We start from the raw sequence: 17,915 nt of genomic DNA, 5'->3' as shown, positions 1-17,915 counted from the left end.
TACGTGGTCCTCGTCGTGCTCCTGGTGCGGGGGGTGCTGCTGCCCGGAGCCTGGGATGGGGTCATCTATCAAGTCTGACTGATGGATGCTGGTGTCCCCTGAGGTGGGGGTATGGGATGAGCGAGGAGACAAGGCCAGCAGGGGCCCTCACATCTTCTCTTTCCTGGCCCATCTCCAGGTATAGGCAGAGATCCAGACCCAGATTATGTTTCAAACCACTTGTAGGATTTTGCAAACACGGGGTGATAGTTTGTGAACAGAACAATGATTATTTCATTGAGGCAGCATCACATATATGTGAACGAGAATAATCTGTCATCGTCACTGATCAAGTTGAACCTCCTGTAGTTTCCCAGCCCAGGCTTAGCCATTAAGATTTTATTTATTTACTTGATACACACAGAGAGAGATCACAAGCAGACAGAGAGTGTGAGGGGAAAACAGGCTCCCCACTGAGCAGAGAGCCTGATGCGGGGCTCCATCCCAGGATCCTGGTATCAGGACCTGAGCTGAAGGCAGAGGCTTTAACCCACTTAGCCACCCAGGCGCCCCTGGGCTTAGCCCTTATGCAGAAAGTCAGTAGCTACTAAAAACTACAGGAAGGACAAGACTTCCTCAAGGCATTTGTAATGCCACACTGAATTTCCCACAGGAGCCTAAAGCGTAACAAATTTTGTGTACTGTCTTTCCTTCTTCAACAAAAGTGGTACAACTGACTCTTGAACAGCACTGGGTTAGGATTGCTGACCCCCCAGCACAATCAAATTATGCAGAGATTTCCCTAAAACTTAACTACTAGCAGCCTGCAGTGGGGTGGAAGCCTTATGGATAACATAAGCAGCTGGCTGACACAGGTTGTGTGTACGATCTGTATTCTATCTTGCACCCTACGGTAAAGTCAGGTAGAGAATAACTGTTAGGGAAAATCATGAGCAAGAGAAAAAGCATTTACAGTACTGTATTGTGTTTATTGAACAAATCTGCAAACACGTGGACCTACCAAAGTGAAACCTGGGTTTGTCAAGGGTCAGCTATGGTGAAATTTATCATGGAAGCTCTGCTTTATAGACAAGAAAAATCTTTGTTAACACCATCTTTTTAAACAAAATTATAATTGTGATATTATCTTCAGCCTCTTTGTTTTCATTATCTTTATCTTCTCTTTATTAGTGGTTTTTTTTTTTTTTTTTTTTGCTCTTGCAGTCTTTATGGCTCAATTAAAAAAACAGATTTTATTTTTAAAGCAGTTTTAGGTTAACAGCAAAATTGAATAGAAAGTACAAAGAGTTCCCATACACCCGGCAGCCCCTCCCCACACACAGCCTTTTCCACTATCAACGTGCTGCCCCACAGTGTTACCTTCCTTACAACTGATGAGCTTGTAATTACCGGCCGCAGCTCATAGTTTAATGCTGGTTCTCTCTTGGTGTTGTGCCTTCTACATGTGTGGGTAAATATATAGTGATATTTATCCATCATTATAGTACCATAGTATTTTCACTGCCTCAGAAACCCTCTGTGTCCCACATGTTCATCCCTACCTCCCTGCTACAACCTGGAAGCTACTGATCTTTTTCTTGTCTCCATAGTTTTGTCTTTTCCAGAGCTATGTTGTTGGAATCATATAGCATGCAGCTTTTCCGGATTGCCTTCCTTCACATACTAATATGCACTTAAATTTCCTGTGTTTTTTCCTGGCGTGGTAATTATATGCACCATAATTTATTTACCCATTTACCTACTGAAGGACATCTTGGTTGCTTCTAAGTTTTAGCAGCTATGACTGAAGCTACTGTAAACATCCATGTGCAGGTTTTTAAGTGGACATAGGTTTTCAACTATGGGGGTAAATACCAAGGAGCAGGATTGCTGGACCATGTGGTAAGAGTGTTTCCTGTGTTGCCAGACTGCCTTCTGGAGGAGCTCCACCATTTTGCATTCCCATCAGCAAGAAACTGTTCCCACTGCTGCACATTCTCACCAGCATTTGGCCTTGTCCGCATTTTGGATTTTGGTCATTCGAATAGGAGTGTAGTGGTATCTCATTGTTTTAATTTGCAATTAACTAATGACATATGACGCAGAGCATCTTTTTATATGCTGATTTTCCATCTGTACATCTTTGGTGAGTTATTCTTTAAAGTCTTTTGCCCATTTTCAAAAAAGATTTTATTTATTTATTTGGGAAAGAGAGCACGAGTAGGGGGAAAGGGCAGAGGGAGAGGGAGAAGCAGAAGCATTCCTCCCACTAAGGGAGTCAAACATAGGGCTCGATCCCAGAACCCCAAAATCATGGCCCATGCTGAAGGGAGACACTAAACTGACTGAGCCACCCAGGCATCCCCCCATTTTTAAAAATTAAATTAAATTACATTGAATTTTTAAATTTAAATTCAATTAGCCAACATACAGTACAACAGTACTTTCGGTATAATGTGCAATGATTCATTAGTTGCGTATAACGCCCAGTGCTCATCCCATCACATGCTCTCCTTCATGCCGGTCACCCAGTCACCCCACCCCTCCTCACCTCCCTTTCTGCAACCCTCGGTTTGTTTCCCAGAGGCAAAAGTCTCTCACATTTTTGTCTCCCTGTCTGATTTTTTTCCCATTCAGTTTTCCCTCCCTTCCCCTATTGTCCTGTGCACTATTCCTCACATTCCACATATGAGTGAAGCCATGTGATAGTTGTCCTTCTCTGATTGACTTATTTCACTCCGGGTAATCCCCTCCAGTTCCATCCACATCGAGGTAAATGGCAGGCAGTCATCCTTTCTGATGGATGCGTAATACTGCATTGTGTATATGAACCACTTCTCTATCCATTCACCTGTTGAAGGACATCTCAACTCCTTCCATAGTCTGGCTACTGTGGACATCGCTGCTACGAACACTGGGATGCAGGTGCTCCTTCTTTGCACTACATTTGTATCTTTGGGGTAAATACCCAGTAGTGCAATTGCTGGGTCATAGGGTAGCCTCCCATTTTTTATAAAAAAGATTTTATTTATTTATTTGAGAGAGAGAGAGAGAGAACACACTCGAGCTGGGGGAAGGGGCAAAGGAAGAAGAAGCAGCAGACTTCCCTCTGAGCAGGGAGTCCAACATGGGGCTCAAGCCCAGGACCCTGAGACTATGACCCAAGCCAGAGGCAGACATTTAACTGATTTAGCCACCCAGGTGCCTTTCTTTAGCCTGTTGATGTGATAGATTACATTAATTGATTTTCAAATGTTGAGCCATCTTTGCATGCATGGGATAAATTTCACTTCATAATGGTGTGTAACTCCTTTTATACATTATTGGATTTAATTTTATAATATTACTGATTTTTGCATCTGTGTTCATGAAAGATATTGGTCTGTAGTTTTCTTATGTTGTATTTGTTTGGTTTTGGTATTAAGGTAATTCTGGCCTCATAGAATGGGTTAGGAAGCATTCCCCGTGCTTCTGTTTTCTGGAAGAGATCGTAGAGAATTGGCATAGTTTCTTCCTTATATATTTGGTAGAATTTTCTGGTGAAACTATCTTGGCCATGTATTTTCTGTTTTGGAAGGTTTTTAATTACCGACTCAATATCTTTTCTTTTTAAGATTCTATTTATTTATTTGACAGACAGAGATCACAAATAGGCAGAGAGTCAGGAGGAGGAGGGGGAAGCAGGCTCCCTGCTGAGCAGAGAGCCCAAAACGGGGTTCAATCCCAGGACCCTGGGATCATGATGGGAACTTGAGGCAGAGGCTTTTTTTTTTTTTAAGATTTTATTTATTTATTTGACAGAAATCACAAGCAGGCAGAGAGGCAGGCAAAGAGAGAGAAGGAAGCAGGCTCCCGGCTGAGCAGAGAGCCCGACACGGGGCCCGATCCCAGGACCCTGGGATCATGACCTGAGCTGAAGGCAGTGGCTTAACCCACTGAGCCACCCAGAGGCAGAGGCTTTTTAACCCACTGAGCCACCCAGGTGCCCCCTGACGCAATATCTTTAAGAGATATAGGCTTTTGCATATTTTCTGTCTTGTATGACTCTTGGCAGATTGTGTCTTTCAAGAAGTTAGTCCATTTCATCTAGTTTATCAAATAGAATTGTTCATAGTATTCCACTAATATCCTTTTAATGACCATGGGGTCTGTAGTCTGTAGTGATGTCCTCTATTTCATTTCTGATAATAGTAATTTGTGTCTTTTTTTAATTTTATTTTAGTTAGCCTTACTAAAGGCTTATCGTTTTTTTCTTCATTAGCCTGGCTTGAGACCTATAGATTTTACTGATCTTTTCAACCAGCTTTTGGTTTTGTTCATCTTTACTATTTCATGTTTTCAATTCCATTGAGTTCTCTAATTCTTAAATTTTTTTCTTTTGCCACATTGGATTTAATTTGCTCTTCTTTCCTTAGTTTCCTAAGGAGGAAACTTAGACTGATTTTAGCTCTTTCTTTTTTAATGTATGCATTCAATTAAATATATTTCCCTCTAGGCACTGACTTCGTTGCATTCCACAAATTTTGGTAAGTTGTATTTTTATTTTCATTTAGTGAAAACATATTTTTACATTTTTCCTGATATTTCTTTTTTGACCTATGTTTTTTAGATATCACTTAATCTCCAAGTATAATGGGATTTTTCTATGATCTTTCTGTTATTGACTTCCAGTTTAAATTTATTGTGGTCTGGGCGCCTGGGTTGCTTAGTTGGTTACATGTCTGCCTTTGGCTTGGGTCATAATCTCGGGGTCCTGGGATAGAGTCCTGTGTCAGGCTCCCTGCTCAGCAGGCAGTATGCTTCTCTCTCTGTACCCCCCCACCCCTGGTCATGCTCATGGTGCTCTCTCTCTCTCTCTCTTTCTTGCAAAAAATAAATAAAAAGTTTTATTGTGGTCTGAGAGCAGATATTGTATGGTTTCTATTATTTTAAATTTTAAGTTGTGTTTTATGGTTCAGAATGTGACTAATCTTGATGAATGTTCCATGTGAGCTTGAGAAGACCATGTATGCTGCTGTTGCTGTATAGTTTATACATGTCAATTACAGTTGGTTGATGTTGCTGTTGAATTTAACTATATCCTTAATGACTTTCTGCCCCCTGCATCTGTCCAGGAGATGGGTCCAGGATAGATGGGTGTTTAAGTCTCCAACTACCTTAGTCCATTTGAGCCACTATAACAAAAACACTACAGATAGGGCGGCTTATAAACAACAAACACTGGGGCGCCTGGGTGGCTCAGTGGGTTAAAGCCTCTGCCTTCAGCTCAGGTCATGATCCCAGGGTCCTGGGATCAAGCCTCGAATCGGGTTCTCTGCTCCACAGGGAGCCTGCTTCCTCCTCTCTCTCTCTCTGCCTGCCTCTCTGCCTACTTGTGGTCTCTGTCTGTCAAATAAATAAATAAATAAAATCTTTAAAACAACAACAGATACTTACTTTCCTAGAGGCTGGGAAGCGTAAGATCCAGGAGCTGAAAACTTGAGGTCTGGTGAACTGCCTCCTGGTTCATTGGTGTGTCTTCACTTGGTGGAGGGGGGCAAGAAGGCTCTCTGGGGCCTCTTTTATAAGGACACTAATGCCATTCTGAAAGCCTCTTCCTGCATGATCTACCCACACATCCCCAAAGCCCACCTCCAAATATGATCCCATTGGGGATTAGATTTCACCACACAAATTTTAGGGGGACACAAATGCCTAGCTAGAGCACCGAGTGTAACAGTGAAGTCATCGAGTTCTCCTCATGATTCTATCGGTTTTCGCCTCATGTACTTCCCTGTTCTGTGGGTAGGTGCATACACATTAAGCACTGTTAACGTTTTTTTGGTAATTGACCCATTTATCATTATGTAATGCCTCTCCTTATTCCTTGTAATTTCCCTGACTGTCAAGTTTGCTCTGTCTGAAATTAATATAGCCACTCCAGCTATCTTTTGATTAGTGTTAGCATGGCATAAGTTTCCTCATCCCATTAGTTTTTGTCTATATGTCTTTATATTTAGAATTATTTTCTTATAGACAGCATAGAGTTGGATTTTGGGGTATTTTTTTAAAGATTTTATTTATTTATGGATTTTGTTTTTTGATCCATTTGGACTATCTGTATTTTTGCATTGGTGTAGTTAGATTATTGGTCTTTGCAGCGATTACTGATATCGTTGGAATAATATCTGCCATGTTGTTACTGTTCTCCATTTATTGCCCTTATTCTTTGTTCTCAATTTTGTCCTCCACTTTTTCTGTCTTTTGTGGTTTTAATTGATCTTTTATATGATTTCACTCTCCTTTCTCAGCATATTAATGATGCTCCTTTTTTTACCTTCATTTTTAATGATTGCCCTAGAGCTTTCAATATACATTTACAACTATTCCAAGTCCACTTTCTTTTTTCTTAATTTTTAAAAAAATATTGTATTTATTTATTTGACAGAGAGATCAGAAGTAGGCAGAGAGGCAGGCAGAGAGAGAGGGGGGAAGCAAGCTTCCCGCTGAGCAGAGAGCCCGATGCGGGGCTCGATCCCAGGACCCTCGGGTCATGACCTGAGCTGAAGGCAGTGGCTTTGCCCACTGAGCCACCCAGGTGCCCCCCAAGTCCACTTTCAAATAACACAATATCATTTCACTGACGGTGATAATATTTTATAACAAAGTACTCTTAATTTCTGCCTCCCATCCCTTACATCATTGTTGTTACTCATTTTACACATACATCAACTATAATCATCAAATATATTATTGCTGTTATTATTTTGAACAAACTGTTATCTGTTAGATCAATTAAGAATAAGATAAAAAGTTCTTAGTTTACCTTCATCTATCAATGTTCTTTATGTAGGTCTGGGTTTCCGACCATTTTCCTTCTCTCTGAAAAACTTCCTTTAACATTTCTTGGAGAGTAAGTTTAATGGTTTACTCAATTTTTGTCTGAGAAAGTCTTTATTTCATGGTCATTTTTTTAAAGATTTTATTTATTTATTTGACAGAGAGAAATTACAAGTACACTGAGAGGCAGGCAGAGAGAGAGAGAAGGAAGCACTAACCCACTAAGCCACCCAGGCGCCCTCATGGTCATTTTTGAAGAATAATTTTATAGGATATAGAATTCAAGGTCGTTGGGGTTTTTTCCCCCCTCAACACTTTAAAAGTATTTCACTGCCCTTTTTCTTGTGTGGTTTGAGAAGTTGGATGTAATTTTTATCTTTACTCCTCTATAGGTAACATGCAGTTTTCCTCAGGCTTCTCCCACAATGTTTTCCTCTTTTTCCACAGTCCACATATGTCACGTCAAGGTATAGTGTTTTGGGGGATTTATCCTATTTGATGTTCTCTGAGATTCCTCTGTCGGTGGTTTGGTATCTTACATTAATTTTGGGAAATTCTCAATCATTGTTGCTTCAAATGTTCCTTCTGTTCCTTCTCTCTTTTGTCTCCTTCTGGGCATTCCCATTACAAATATGTTATACCTTTAGTAGTTGTCACACAGTCCATGGATATTCTGTTCTGTTTTTTTTTTAAAGATTTTATTTATTTGAGAGAGTGAGAGAGAGCATGGGAAGTGGGGAGGGGAGAGAGAGAAGACAACTCCCCATTGAGCAAGGAGCCCGAGGCGGGACTCAATCCCAGGACTCTGGGTTCATGACCTGAGCTGAAAGCAGATGCTTAACCCACTGAGCCACCCAGGTGTCCTCTGTTCTGTTTTTTTTTTTTTTTTTTTAATCTTTTTTCTCTTTCCTTTCTCAGTTTTGAAAGTTTTTATTGCATATCTTCAAGCTCAGAGATTCTTTCCTCCGCAGTGTCCAGTGTACTAATGAGCCCATAAGATACATTCTTCATTTCCATTAGCGATTTTGATCTCTAGCACTTATTTTTTATTCTTTCTTAGATTTTCCATCTCTTGCTTACACTACCCATGTGTTCTTGCACATTGTGTACTTTTCCACTACAGTCTTTAGCATACTAATCATGGTTATTTTAATTTGTTGGTCTGATAATTCCAACATTTCTGTTATATCTGAATCTGATTCTGATACTTGCTCTGTGTCTTCAAATTGTTTTTTGCTCTTTTAATACACCTTCTAATTTTTTCTTGATAGTTGGACATGCTGTACCAGGTAAAAGGAACTGTTGTAAATAGGCCTTTAGTAATGCAGGGGTGGGGGGCAGGAGAAGCATTCTATCCAGTTCGGTGAGCCTGTGCACTGGGGCTATGGACTTCATGCCTGTATCTCAGTCTTCCTTCCTTTAGGTGGCTCAGGATGGCTGATGGGAGCTGCAATTGTGTATTTCTCTTCTCTTAGGCTATTAGGCTCTGATAAAAGCCCAGCAGGTAAGGCTGTGGTCAGTTTCTCTGGTGAGCAGACCTTGTTAAGATCAAAATGGTATGTCATATGTCACAGTAGTTACCCTTTCCATTCCCCTGCTAGAGGCATGAGAAGATCTTTCTCCAGTATTCACCATAAGGACCTGGTAGAGCTCCTTGAGGTAAATCTCACAAAAATGACCCTTGACTGGGTCCCCCTCAGACCTGTCTGCACTGAGTCTCCAGGAACTGACCAGCTGCAATTCAAGTTTTTCTCCCTTGGCGCTGGTTCTCCTTGAGGTATCTGTTTGTGGGTTGGTTGTGATTCTCTTTCTCTGTCTCTTCAGTTTGGGGGATAGCAGTTTGCCCTGTGACTTCAGTTCTCCCACAGATCTAAAAAGAGTTGTTAGTTTTGTTTTTCAGCTTTTGGCTGATTGTTCGGACAGAATGACAACTTCCAGTCTCCTATACGCTGAGCTGGAACTGGAAGTCCATTTTTTATTTTTGTTTTGTTTGTTTCTGCGTCTGGCTTCTATTAGCTGCATATGCAACAATATCCACCCTGGATTTTTCTCAGTGTGAAAACCCTTATCATCTGCTAATTTATCCCAGTTTCTTTTTAGCTTCTTCCATGGAGAGAGAAAGATGTTCACCTTGACTAGAGTATAATGCTTATTATAAAGGAAGGAAATGCCTGAAAGACTCTTGAGGTGATCAGGATCCTTGGGCTCTTTTGTTTCCCATTTGGGGGAGAATGTCTGTGTCTTCCTCAGCCACAACTTGTCATTTTCAGAGCATTTGGAAAAGGTGATTGAAACAACTGGATGAAGCTTCTGGTGCTCCTCCTGGAATCAGTGGCCGTTAGCTCCTCTTTCCCTGATAATTTTTTTTCTTCAACAAGATTTCAGAGATCATCCTGTACCCAACCAGCTCTAAATCATCCTGGAACTTCTCTGTGTTAGTGTCAACATAGAATACAATGGTGTGTTCTCACGGCATTTAGTGTTGCTGTGCATTTCGATGGATCAACTAACTATTCTCTGGTCATTACTGTCCTTTTTCAGCAGGTTCCTGGTTACTTTTTCATTATGTTGTTCCAGATAAACTTGAGAATTATTACATTTAAAAAGCATATCCGAGGAGCACCTGGGTGGCTTAGTTAGTGAAGTGTCTGTCTTCAGCTAAGGTCATGACTGTAGGGTCTTGGGATTGAATCCCACTTCAGGCTCCTTGCTCAACAGGGAGTCCCTGTCTCTCTTTCTCTGTTTCTCTCTCTAAAATAAATAAAATACTTTTTTAAAAAATAAAAAGATATCCCAGATAAAGTTAGGTTCAACCAGTTTCATGACACTGAAAGTTTGCATGTCAAAATATCCCTCCAGGGCCTCCTGGATGGCTCGGTCCTTAAGCGTCTGCCTTCAGCTCAGGTCATGATCCCAGGGTCCTGGGATGGAGCCCCGCATCGGGCTTCCTGCGGACCAGGAAGCCTGCTTCTCCTTCTCCCACTCCCCTTGCTTGTGCTCATTCTCTCTCTGCCTCTTTCTCTATCAAGTAAATAATTAAAATCTTTAAAATATCCCTCCAGAAGCAAAATAAGAGAAGTGACAAACAGGAAAAAGACTTCTGCAACTTAGGTCACATCCAAAGAGAGAGAGAGAGAGAGAGTGTGTGTGTGTGTATGTGTATAAAACTTCTAGGGGCATCTGGGTGGCTCAGTTGGTTAAGCATCTTCCTTCAGCTTGGGTCATGATCTTGGGGTCCTATGATTGAGCCCCACATTGGGCTCCTTGCTCAGGGAGGAATCGGCTTCTCTCTCTTCCTCTGCCACTCCCCCTGCTTGTGCGTGCATGCTTGCTCGTGCTCTCTCTGACAAACAGATAAATTAAAATATCTTTAAAAGAGAACTTCTAAATATTGATAGGAGTAAGAGAAAAATGGGGAAAGGGATATGAGCAGATGGTTTACAGAAAAGGAAGTGCCAGTGGTCCCTAAACATATAAGAAGACATTCATGCTGAGTTGTAAGAGAAATATACATATAACATACATTGAGATACCATTTCTCACATATTGGATTGCCAAAATTCAAACTCTTGACAATATACTCTGCTGGCAAGACTGTGGAGAGAGAGAGAGAGAGAGAGAGACACTTTCAAACACTGTGGAGTGCAAAGGTACTACACCTGTGGAGGAAAGCTTAGTGATATTGCTTTAATCTCATGTACATTTACTCTGCTGCACAATACTACCCAGCTGGTTAAATAGTCTTGTTTATGTGTCTTAGTTATCTCTCACTGCATAGCAAATTACTTCAAAATTTAGTAGCTTAAACTAAGAGACATTTATTGTTTCTGTGAGTCACCACTCCGGGAGTAGCCCAGAAGGGTAGTTTTGGCACGGGGTCTATCATGCGGTCATGGTGAAGTTGCTGGTCAGCACGGCAGTCCTCTGAAGGCTGGTCTGGTCGAGCAAATCTGCTTCCAAAGTAGCTCACAACAGCCACTCACATGGTGGTTGGCTGGAGGCTGGGTTCCTCCTGATATGGATTCCCCTGTTAGAGTTAGCTAAGAGCAAGTAACCGAAGCTGGCAAGCCTTTTATGATTTATGGTTCCAAATTTCCACATTGTCACTTCTTCTTCCATATGCTATTTGAGAGAAAGAAATTACAGCCTAGTACACACTCAGGGGGAGAAAAATTAAGCCCCATTTATTTTGCGGGGTGATATACAGAGAATTTGCTGAGATTTTTAAAATTATTTTTATAATTTTTATTTTCTATTTATATATTTACTTATTTATATTTATTTTTCATTTGTTTTATTTTGTATTATTTATAATTATATTATTTCTTTTTATTATTTATTACTTACTATTTTAAAACCATCACTATATTTTTGTTGAACATGTTGTTACTTTTTTTAAAAAAAGATTTTATTTATTTATTTGACAGACAGAGATCACAAGTAGGCAGAGAGGCAGGCAGGGGGCCAGGGAGCAGGCTGCCTGCTCCGCAGAGAGCCCCATGTGGGGCTGGATCCCAGGACCCTGGGGTCAGGACCTGAGCTGAAGGCAGATGATTAACCCACTGAGCCACCCAGGTCCCCCAAACATGTTGTTTCTGTTGAGTGTATGGTTGGGGATAGCAATGAAGAGGGAGTGAAGTGGTCTGATGTAGGGTCTGTTTTGAGAGGAGATGGAGCAGGATTTGATGCTCTAGTTCAGTTTTATGTCCTTCCTTATGATTACCAAGGACAGACACAGAAAACTAATACAGCATCCCAGGATGGATATCTCTTGTCTGATTAAAAAACTGCTTTTTGATTATGGGGGTGCCCGCAGGCTGGTTCGGTGGGTACAGCATGCGACTCTTGGTCTGGGGCACGTGAGTTTTTGGCCCAGGCTGGGTGTAGAGACGACGTACAAGAAAAAAAATGAAAGAAACATGACGTAAGGTCTCCGCGGGCCTTTTGGGGGAAGAAGCCCCCCCAAGGAAGTCAGCCCCCCAAAGCCACCACCCAGAGATCATGGGTGTCTACACTTGGGGGTGTTGTGCAGGCTTCCTGGCATCTAGACCGGGCCGTGGGGACTTTTGCCGTTCTGCCTTCTGGTTGTTCGTCTAGGACACGAGCCCGGTTTTCCGCGGCCACTGCTTGAGTTCCGGGGCCCACCCCGTCGCTCCTCGTCCCTCTGGCAGGCTTGCCCTCGCACGGGGGCCACCGGGCCATCTTCCTGAAAATCGCATCTGATGCGCTCATCCCAGGGGCCGCCCCCTCGAAGGCCACTTCGGGTTGTCCACCTGTACCGGCGATGGGGCCGGGGCGCGGCTCAGGATCCGTCGTGGGCTCTGTCCCACCTCCCTTCCACGAATGGCTGCAAGGACGTCGAGCCGCACGTCCCCCCTGGGGACCCGAACCCCGGGAAGAGGCAGGGCGGGCAACAGGCCTCGAGTCCCGTGGCTTCACACGAGGTCTCGGGCAGGGGTGGGGGCTGCGATGGGGGTCGAGCTGAGGCACGACGGGACTGCGGAGGTGCGACGGGGTCACGTGTCACCCTAGGGGGCAGCGTTCCGTGAGGGAGTGCTCGCTGGCCACGCAGCCGGGAAGGCGGTCCCGGAAGCCACGGGCCGCGGGGTCGGCTTGGCGGGAAGCCAGCACGCTGCCGGCCGCCGCCCGAGGGAAGGGTCGTGTATGCGCAGGCGCGCCTGGCTCCCACGGAGCCCTGAGGGGCGGGGCTTCGCGAGAGAGCGCTCATTGGCCAGGCAGCCGTGGGGCGGGGTCTCCGGCAGCTCCCGGGGCAGCTGACCGGGACTGTGGGAGGCGAGTCTAGGGCCCAGCAGGCTCCGCGGGGCCGGGGCGGGTCGGTGGGGTTGGCCGGGGTGGGGGGCGATGGGGGCTGTTGGCGCAGGCGCTCCGGGCAGCCCGAGTCGCGTCGCCTACAAAGGCGCTGAGCTTTGCGAGGAAGCGCTCGCCGGCTCGGCAGCCATGGGTCCTCCCAGGGCCCGAGGGTGCAAGGGCCCACTGGGCGGGCAGCGACCACAGGCCCGGCGGCCTCCCTAGGAGCCCGTTGGCGCAGGTGCCCTGGGGACGCGTCGGGCTCTGAGACGCAGGGCTTGTGGAGAGAGCCGCGCTTTCCTGGCGGGCCCCCGCCGGGTCGGTTTGGCGGGAAGCGGCCACGCGCCCGGCACCCTTTTCCCCCCACGCCGCCCCGCCCCGCCCCGCCCCGCCCCGCCCCGCCCTGAGACAGTGGCGTGCGCGCGGCGCGGGGGCGGGGCCTCGCGAAAGGCGGGGCTTTGGGAAGAAGCCCCAGTTCCTCAGAGGGGCGGGGCGGCGGGAGCGGCGCCCGGAAGGCGGGGGCGGGGCGCGGCGGCCATGCAGGCGGCAGGCGCAGACGCAGGCGCGGGCGGCGGGGCGGGCGCTGCGGACCACGGCCCGGACGGCCATGACCGTCGCGGTGGCCGGGGCGGCCCCGGCTTTCCCGGCGGCGCGGGCGAGGCCGCTGCTGCCGCCGCCGGCAGGGCTCGGCCCGTCTCGCGCGCACGGCACGTCCCGGAGCCGGGCGGAGACGCCGCTGCCACGACTGGACGGCGGGAGACCCGAAGACACGGATTGTATCCTGCCCGAGCGGACGGCGGGGCCGGGGGCTGGCTGTGGGCGCCAGGGCCCCTGAGGGACCGAAGGGTCGGGGCGGCCTGCGGGCGGACAGGGAGAGGGGCGGTGTTCACCGGGGACTGGGGACGGCTGGGGCGGTCCGGCCAGGGCTGGTGTGACAGTGGTCATCGGGGAAGCGGCTGGAGGGTCTGGCCGAGGCTGGTGGGACAGTGGTGTGGGGGGGGTGGAGACTGTGGGAGTCCAGCCCGATTGCTGGTGTGGTAGTAGTCACCGGAGGAGCGGCTGCAGAGGTCTGGCCCGGGGCTGGTGGGACAGTAGTCAGCGGGGGCGCGGCTGGGGATTCCGGCCCAGGGCTGGTGGGGCGGTGGTCCCCAGGGGAGCAGATGCGGGGGACCGGCCCAGGGCTGGTGGGACAGTGGTCCCTGGGGCAGGCTGGGTGGTCCGGCCCGGGGCTGGTGGGACAGTAGTCACAGGAGGTGGAGAGGCTGTGGGGGTCCAGCCTGATTGCTGGTGGGACAGGAGTCAGTGGGGAGCAGCTGCAGAGGGCTGGTGGGGCCGTGGCCACCGGGGGAGCGGCTGGGAGGGTCCAGCCCGGGCCGGTGGGACGGTGGTCACCGGGGGAGTGGCTGGGGGGGGTGGGTCCCGCCCGGGGCTGCGGGGACACTGGTCACAGGAGATGTTGGGGAGGCTGGAGGAGTCCAGCCCGGGGTTGGTGGGTCAGTGGTCACCGAGGGGGTGGAGGAAGCTGGGGGGTTCTGGCCCGTGGCTGGGTTGAAGGGGTACAGAGGGGAGGCAGGGTGTGCTGGGGGAGTGGGGGGCGGCAGAGAAATGCCAGCAGGGTGCCAATGGCCTGGCTTTAGAGGGACGGGTCGGGGAAGGAAGGAGGGAGAGCCGGGGATGACCCGGTTGCGGGGGAGCGGGGGTGGGGGGCTATGGGCCTGGCTTGGCGTCTGGGGCCCGGGTGGCTGGGCGTGATTAGGTCGGGGAAGGAGGTGGGAGCTGTCTGGAAGGGGACTGGGCTCGTCAGGGGGGCCTGAGAAGGGCGGGGGGCAGGCACAAAATCCTTTGGATGGTGCCTTAAGCCGGTCTCCTCCAGTGCCCTCTGCGTCCCTTTTCCATCCTGCTTGGAGGCGGAGATCGCCTGTGGGTCCCTGGCCCCAGATGCCGAGCCCCACAGAAAGGCTGTCGAGAAGCTGCTCACCGTGAGCGGCAGCGTCCTGGCCGTGTAAGTTCTGGAAGGGGGCCCGGTGGGAGCGGTAGCCGGTAGCAGGCCCGGTCTCCACGGAAGGGGCACTCAGCTGGACACACAGAGACCCTCCATGAACGGTTACTTCCAGGGACAGGGGTGGCGGAGGCTGTCTCGGCCTGCACCTGCAGCCTGGCCTGGGGTACAGGGAAGTGCCTTCATGGGGATGTCGGGGTTGGTGGGCTGGATTTGGGGCGGGGGGCGGCAGAGCAAGGAAGGGGAGAAGCTTCCACCTCCAACTCGGTTGTCTTTTCTGCTCCCTTTCAGCCGCTGGAGAGCTGAGGATCCTCGCCTCCTGCGAATTTCCGTCCTCAACTTCCTGGACCACCTTTCCCTGGTGATGCGGACCATGCGGCGCTTTGGGCCCCCCATTTCCCGCTAAGCCTGGGCTGGGGAGAGGGGCTGAAGTCTATCGTGTCCCTCCCCGGGGACTGCGTCCTTCCCGGGACAGGGACTCCTGTCGTACCTGCTGCCCCTGTGTTAGGAGGGCCTAATCCTCTGAGGCTCAGGGCCCCAGGGCACTCAGGGCCCCTTTGTTTTGTTTTGTTTTGTTTTGTTTTGTTTGCCGCTTAAACGGTCAGTCACTGCAGACCATTAAAGGGAGCTGAGCTGTGCGATTCTGTCTGGGTTTCTTTTCCGCCATGGCACCGCCTTCAGAGGGTCTTCCCTTTGTCCTCGGGGAAGCGGAGGGGAGGTTCTGGGATGGAGATAGGGAGGCGCGAGAGCGGACTGAAGACAGTGGAGGAAACGGGAGCACGCGGCTTCTGTCCTTCTCTGTCCTTCCCTGTCCTTTGCTGTCAGCGGCTCTCTCCGCTCGGTGGAATGTGTCCTTCGTTTTCTCCTTGTGTTTAGATGCTAAACGGAGAATAATGAAGAAGGGGTAATATTTTGCACGTTTCCCATGTCCCCGCATGTTTTCCCCACCAAATGTGAACTTTCCCTCTCTGAAAACGCTGAGTGCATTCTCGAATGCATGCATGAAAGATGCGTTCTAATGTCATTACTGAACTTTTAAATTCTCTTCAGCTTTGCCAATGAGAGATGGTGAGTCAGTGGGACTCTGGCGTAAAATCTTTGTATGAATGATGCTTCCTTAAGATATGTTAATCGAGGCAATTAGAGGTCGTCTGAGAGCTCTTGGCAGGACCAGCCCGGCAGGAGCCAGTCATAGGGAAGGGTTTGCGCAGCTATGCCAGAAACCCTTGCACTCTAAATAGGATTTCTGTAGGAACCTCCATTTCCAAACAGTCCAAGAAGGGGGTAATCTGTTGCCCTTGGGCTCTTAGGGGAAAAGCACAGCAGCATGCAGGCCCCAGATGGCTGTGCAGATGTCAGCTGGTGGGGAAGATGTGGTAGGTGATGCGAAAGGTCAGGATACCCCTGTGATTCCTACAGGTGCGAATTCCAGGAGGTCCTACTGAAATTAGTAGCACAGACTACACAGACTCCTGATGGGCCTCACGGTGATGCTCTGCAGGTCGTTCCAGAAGCTGAGCTGGTAGCCAGGCAGAGAAGAGGCAGACTGCTGGGATGGTTTTGTCCCACAAAATCCAGGAGCTGGGTCCGCCAGGAAGCTGCAGTCCTGGTGGGCTGGCCTGGAAGAGGTGGAGGGACAGTGGCCAGGAGCAGCTCGAGACATTGTTCCCAAGTGGGTTGGTGAGTAGGGAAGGGAGGGGAAGGGGAGGGCGCGGGAGAACAGGACAGCAGAAGAAGACAGCCTGGAGGGACATGCCAGGAGTGGCCTCTTGCGTGGGGGCGGGGATGGTCCTGAAGGCAGACAGTAGAGGGAGACAGGTCAGAGTGGCCTGAGGGGACGTGGGAGGGGGTTGACAGCTCATCAAAAGGCAGTTGTTGGCAGAATGAGGCGGCCTGGAGGCCTGTGACTGGGGCCAAGTCAATAGTATCTGGTTCCTGAGCCCAAGTTTCTCTGCACCTGGGGGAGGGGATCGCCTGTGCGCTTCTGGCCTCAGGTGTTGAACCCCACCGCAGGGGGATCAGAAAGTGCCAGCAACTACAGGCTGGAGTGGGGGATGGCAGCAAAAGGCTAGACCTTTGGGCGTCACTGCAACAGAAACCCTAAGGATTAGCTCTTGGGGGCAGGATGGGGCGCCTGGGGACATCCGCGCCCTCCATGAGGGAGACACAGGAGGGTTAGGGCTAGTGGCCACCTCGCAAAGGAGAAACATGGGCCCAGCTGGGACTTGACTTGCTTTCCCTTCCCTCCTAGCATACTGACGACAAGGAGCACGTCCCGGCGAATGTCCGTGCCTCCTTTCTAGAGCAGCTTTCCTTGGTTCTGGGGGCCATGCTGTCGGGGGGCCATTTTCTCACTGGGTCTCAGCACGGCAAAGGCACTTGAGTCCTAACCTGGTGCACGTGCCTGGAGACGTTGATGATGCTGGGCTTCCGCGGAGAGCCGTGGGCTGGCCTCTGCCCATACTGGCCCTCTGGTGTGCAGGACCCGCTTGTTTCCCCGTTGCTAGAGGAGGAAAGCACTCACACAGTTTTCCTGCAGAAGGTAAAACTGAACCACAATGCCAAGTTTCTGTTCTGCTACCCTCGGATGGTATCGGCCTTGCCCTACGGAGGCAAGGAAGAGCCAGGAATTCAGACATTGATTTCTTTTTGAAGATTTTACTCATTTATTTGACACAGAGAGAGCACGAGCAGGGGGAGTGGCAGGCAGAGGGAGAGGGAGAAGCAGGCTCCCCAGTGAGCAAAGAGCCTGATGATGGGCTCCATCCCAGGACCGTAGGATCATGACCCAAACTGAAGGCACATGCTTCACCGACTGAGCCATCCAGCCTCTCAGATATTCAGATGGTACAAGGTAACTGAAACAACTTAGGAAATGGGGAATAATGAAAATCAATTATGCTCTATCATTTGCAATTAACTACTGTCAACATTTGGTAATATCTCATCAGTTTTATACTTGTGCTTACATATTAAAGGGGCAACATAAAATGTATTTTCTGAGTTTAGAATTAAATTTTCCCACAGGTTTTAAACTTATTTAACAGATGGGCTCTATTTGTGGGGGGTGGCGGGCACAGGGAGTTCCTTCTGGCAAACCTGTCATCTTAGAGTTCTTGCGTCTGATTGAGCCTGTCGTGCAGGGGACATCGAGGGCACACCAGACCGGGGGTCCTACCAGTTCAGCTGACGTTCAGCCTCCAGGGATCCCGCCATCCCCCGCAGAGGAGACAGGCCTGTGGCGGCTGCATCTGCGTTCCCATTGCTCCCGTCGCCTTCTGTCCCTCAGAGGATCTTTAGTCCGACGACC

At 48.9% G+C, this 17,915-nt stretch overlaps 2 protein-coding genes and 1 long non-coding RNA gene across 3 annotated transcripts in view; 2 read left to right on the top strand and 1 right to left on the bottom strand.

Moving 5' to 3' along the window:
- LOC132007665 (EKC/KEOPS complex subunit LAGE3-like) overlaps positions 1 to 2,003 on the bottom strand; it is an 8,130-nt gene extending 6,127 nt beyond the window's left edge. Inside the window, exons 1-2 of the mRNA XM_059385910.1 lie at positions 1,982 to 2,003; positions 4 to 98 (exon numbers count right to left, since the gene is read on the bottom strand). Coding sequence (XP_059241893.1) covers positions 4 to 98; positions 1,982 to 2,003 — 117 coding nt within the window. The remainder of the gene's footprint in view (positions 1 to 3; positions 99 to 1,981) is intronic.
- Positions 2,004 to 13,128: 11,125 nt separating this feature from the next.
- LOC132007376 (EKC/KEOPS complex subunit LAGE3-like) lies at positions 13,129 to 15,243 on the top strand. The gene is made up of 3 exons (XM_059385524.1): positions 13,129 to 13,382; positions 14,480 to 14,608; positions 14,897 to 15,243. Exons 1-3 carry the CDS (start codon positions 13,144 to 13,146, stop codon positions 15,009 to 15,011), a joined length of 483 nt encoding a protein of 160 aa, XP_059241507.1. The 5' UTR covers positions 13,129 to 13,143; the 3' UTR covers positions 15,012 to 15,243.
- A 1,199-nt stretch (positions 15,244 to 16,442) lies between these two features.
- Positions 16,443 to 17,909, top strand: LOC132007377 (uncharacterized). Its single transcript, XR_009401329.1, has 3 exons — positions 16,443 to 17,147; positions 17,285 to 17,459; positions 17,749 to 17,909. It is a non-coding gene; the product is annotated as an uncharacterized LOC132007377 (long non-coding RNA).
- Positions 17,910 to 17,915: the final 6 nt, after the last annotated feature.

Source organism: Mustela nigripes, chromosome X (assembly GCF_022355385.1).
Source record: "Mustela nigripes isolate SB6536 chromosome X, MUSNIG.SB6536, whole genome shotgun sequence".
NCBI classification, from domain to species: Eukaryota; Metazoa; Chordata; class Mammalia; order Carnivora; family Mustelidae; genus Mustela; species Mustela nigripes.
Note: the sequence above shows the minus strand (reverse complement) of the source record. Positions and strands in the feature narration are given on the sequence as shown.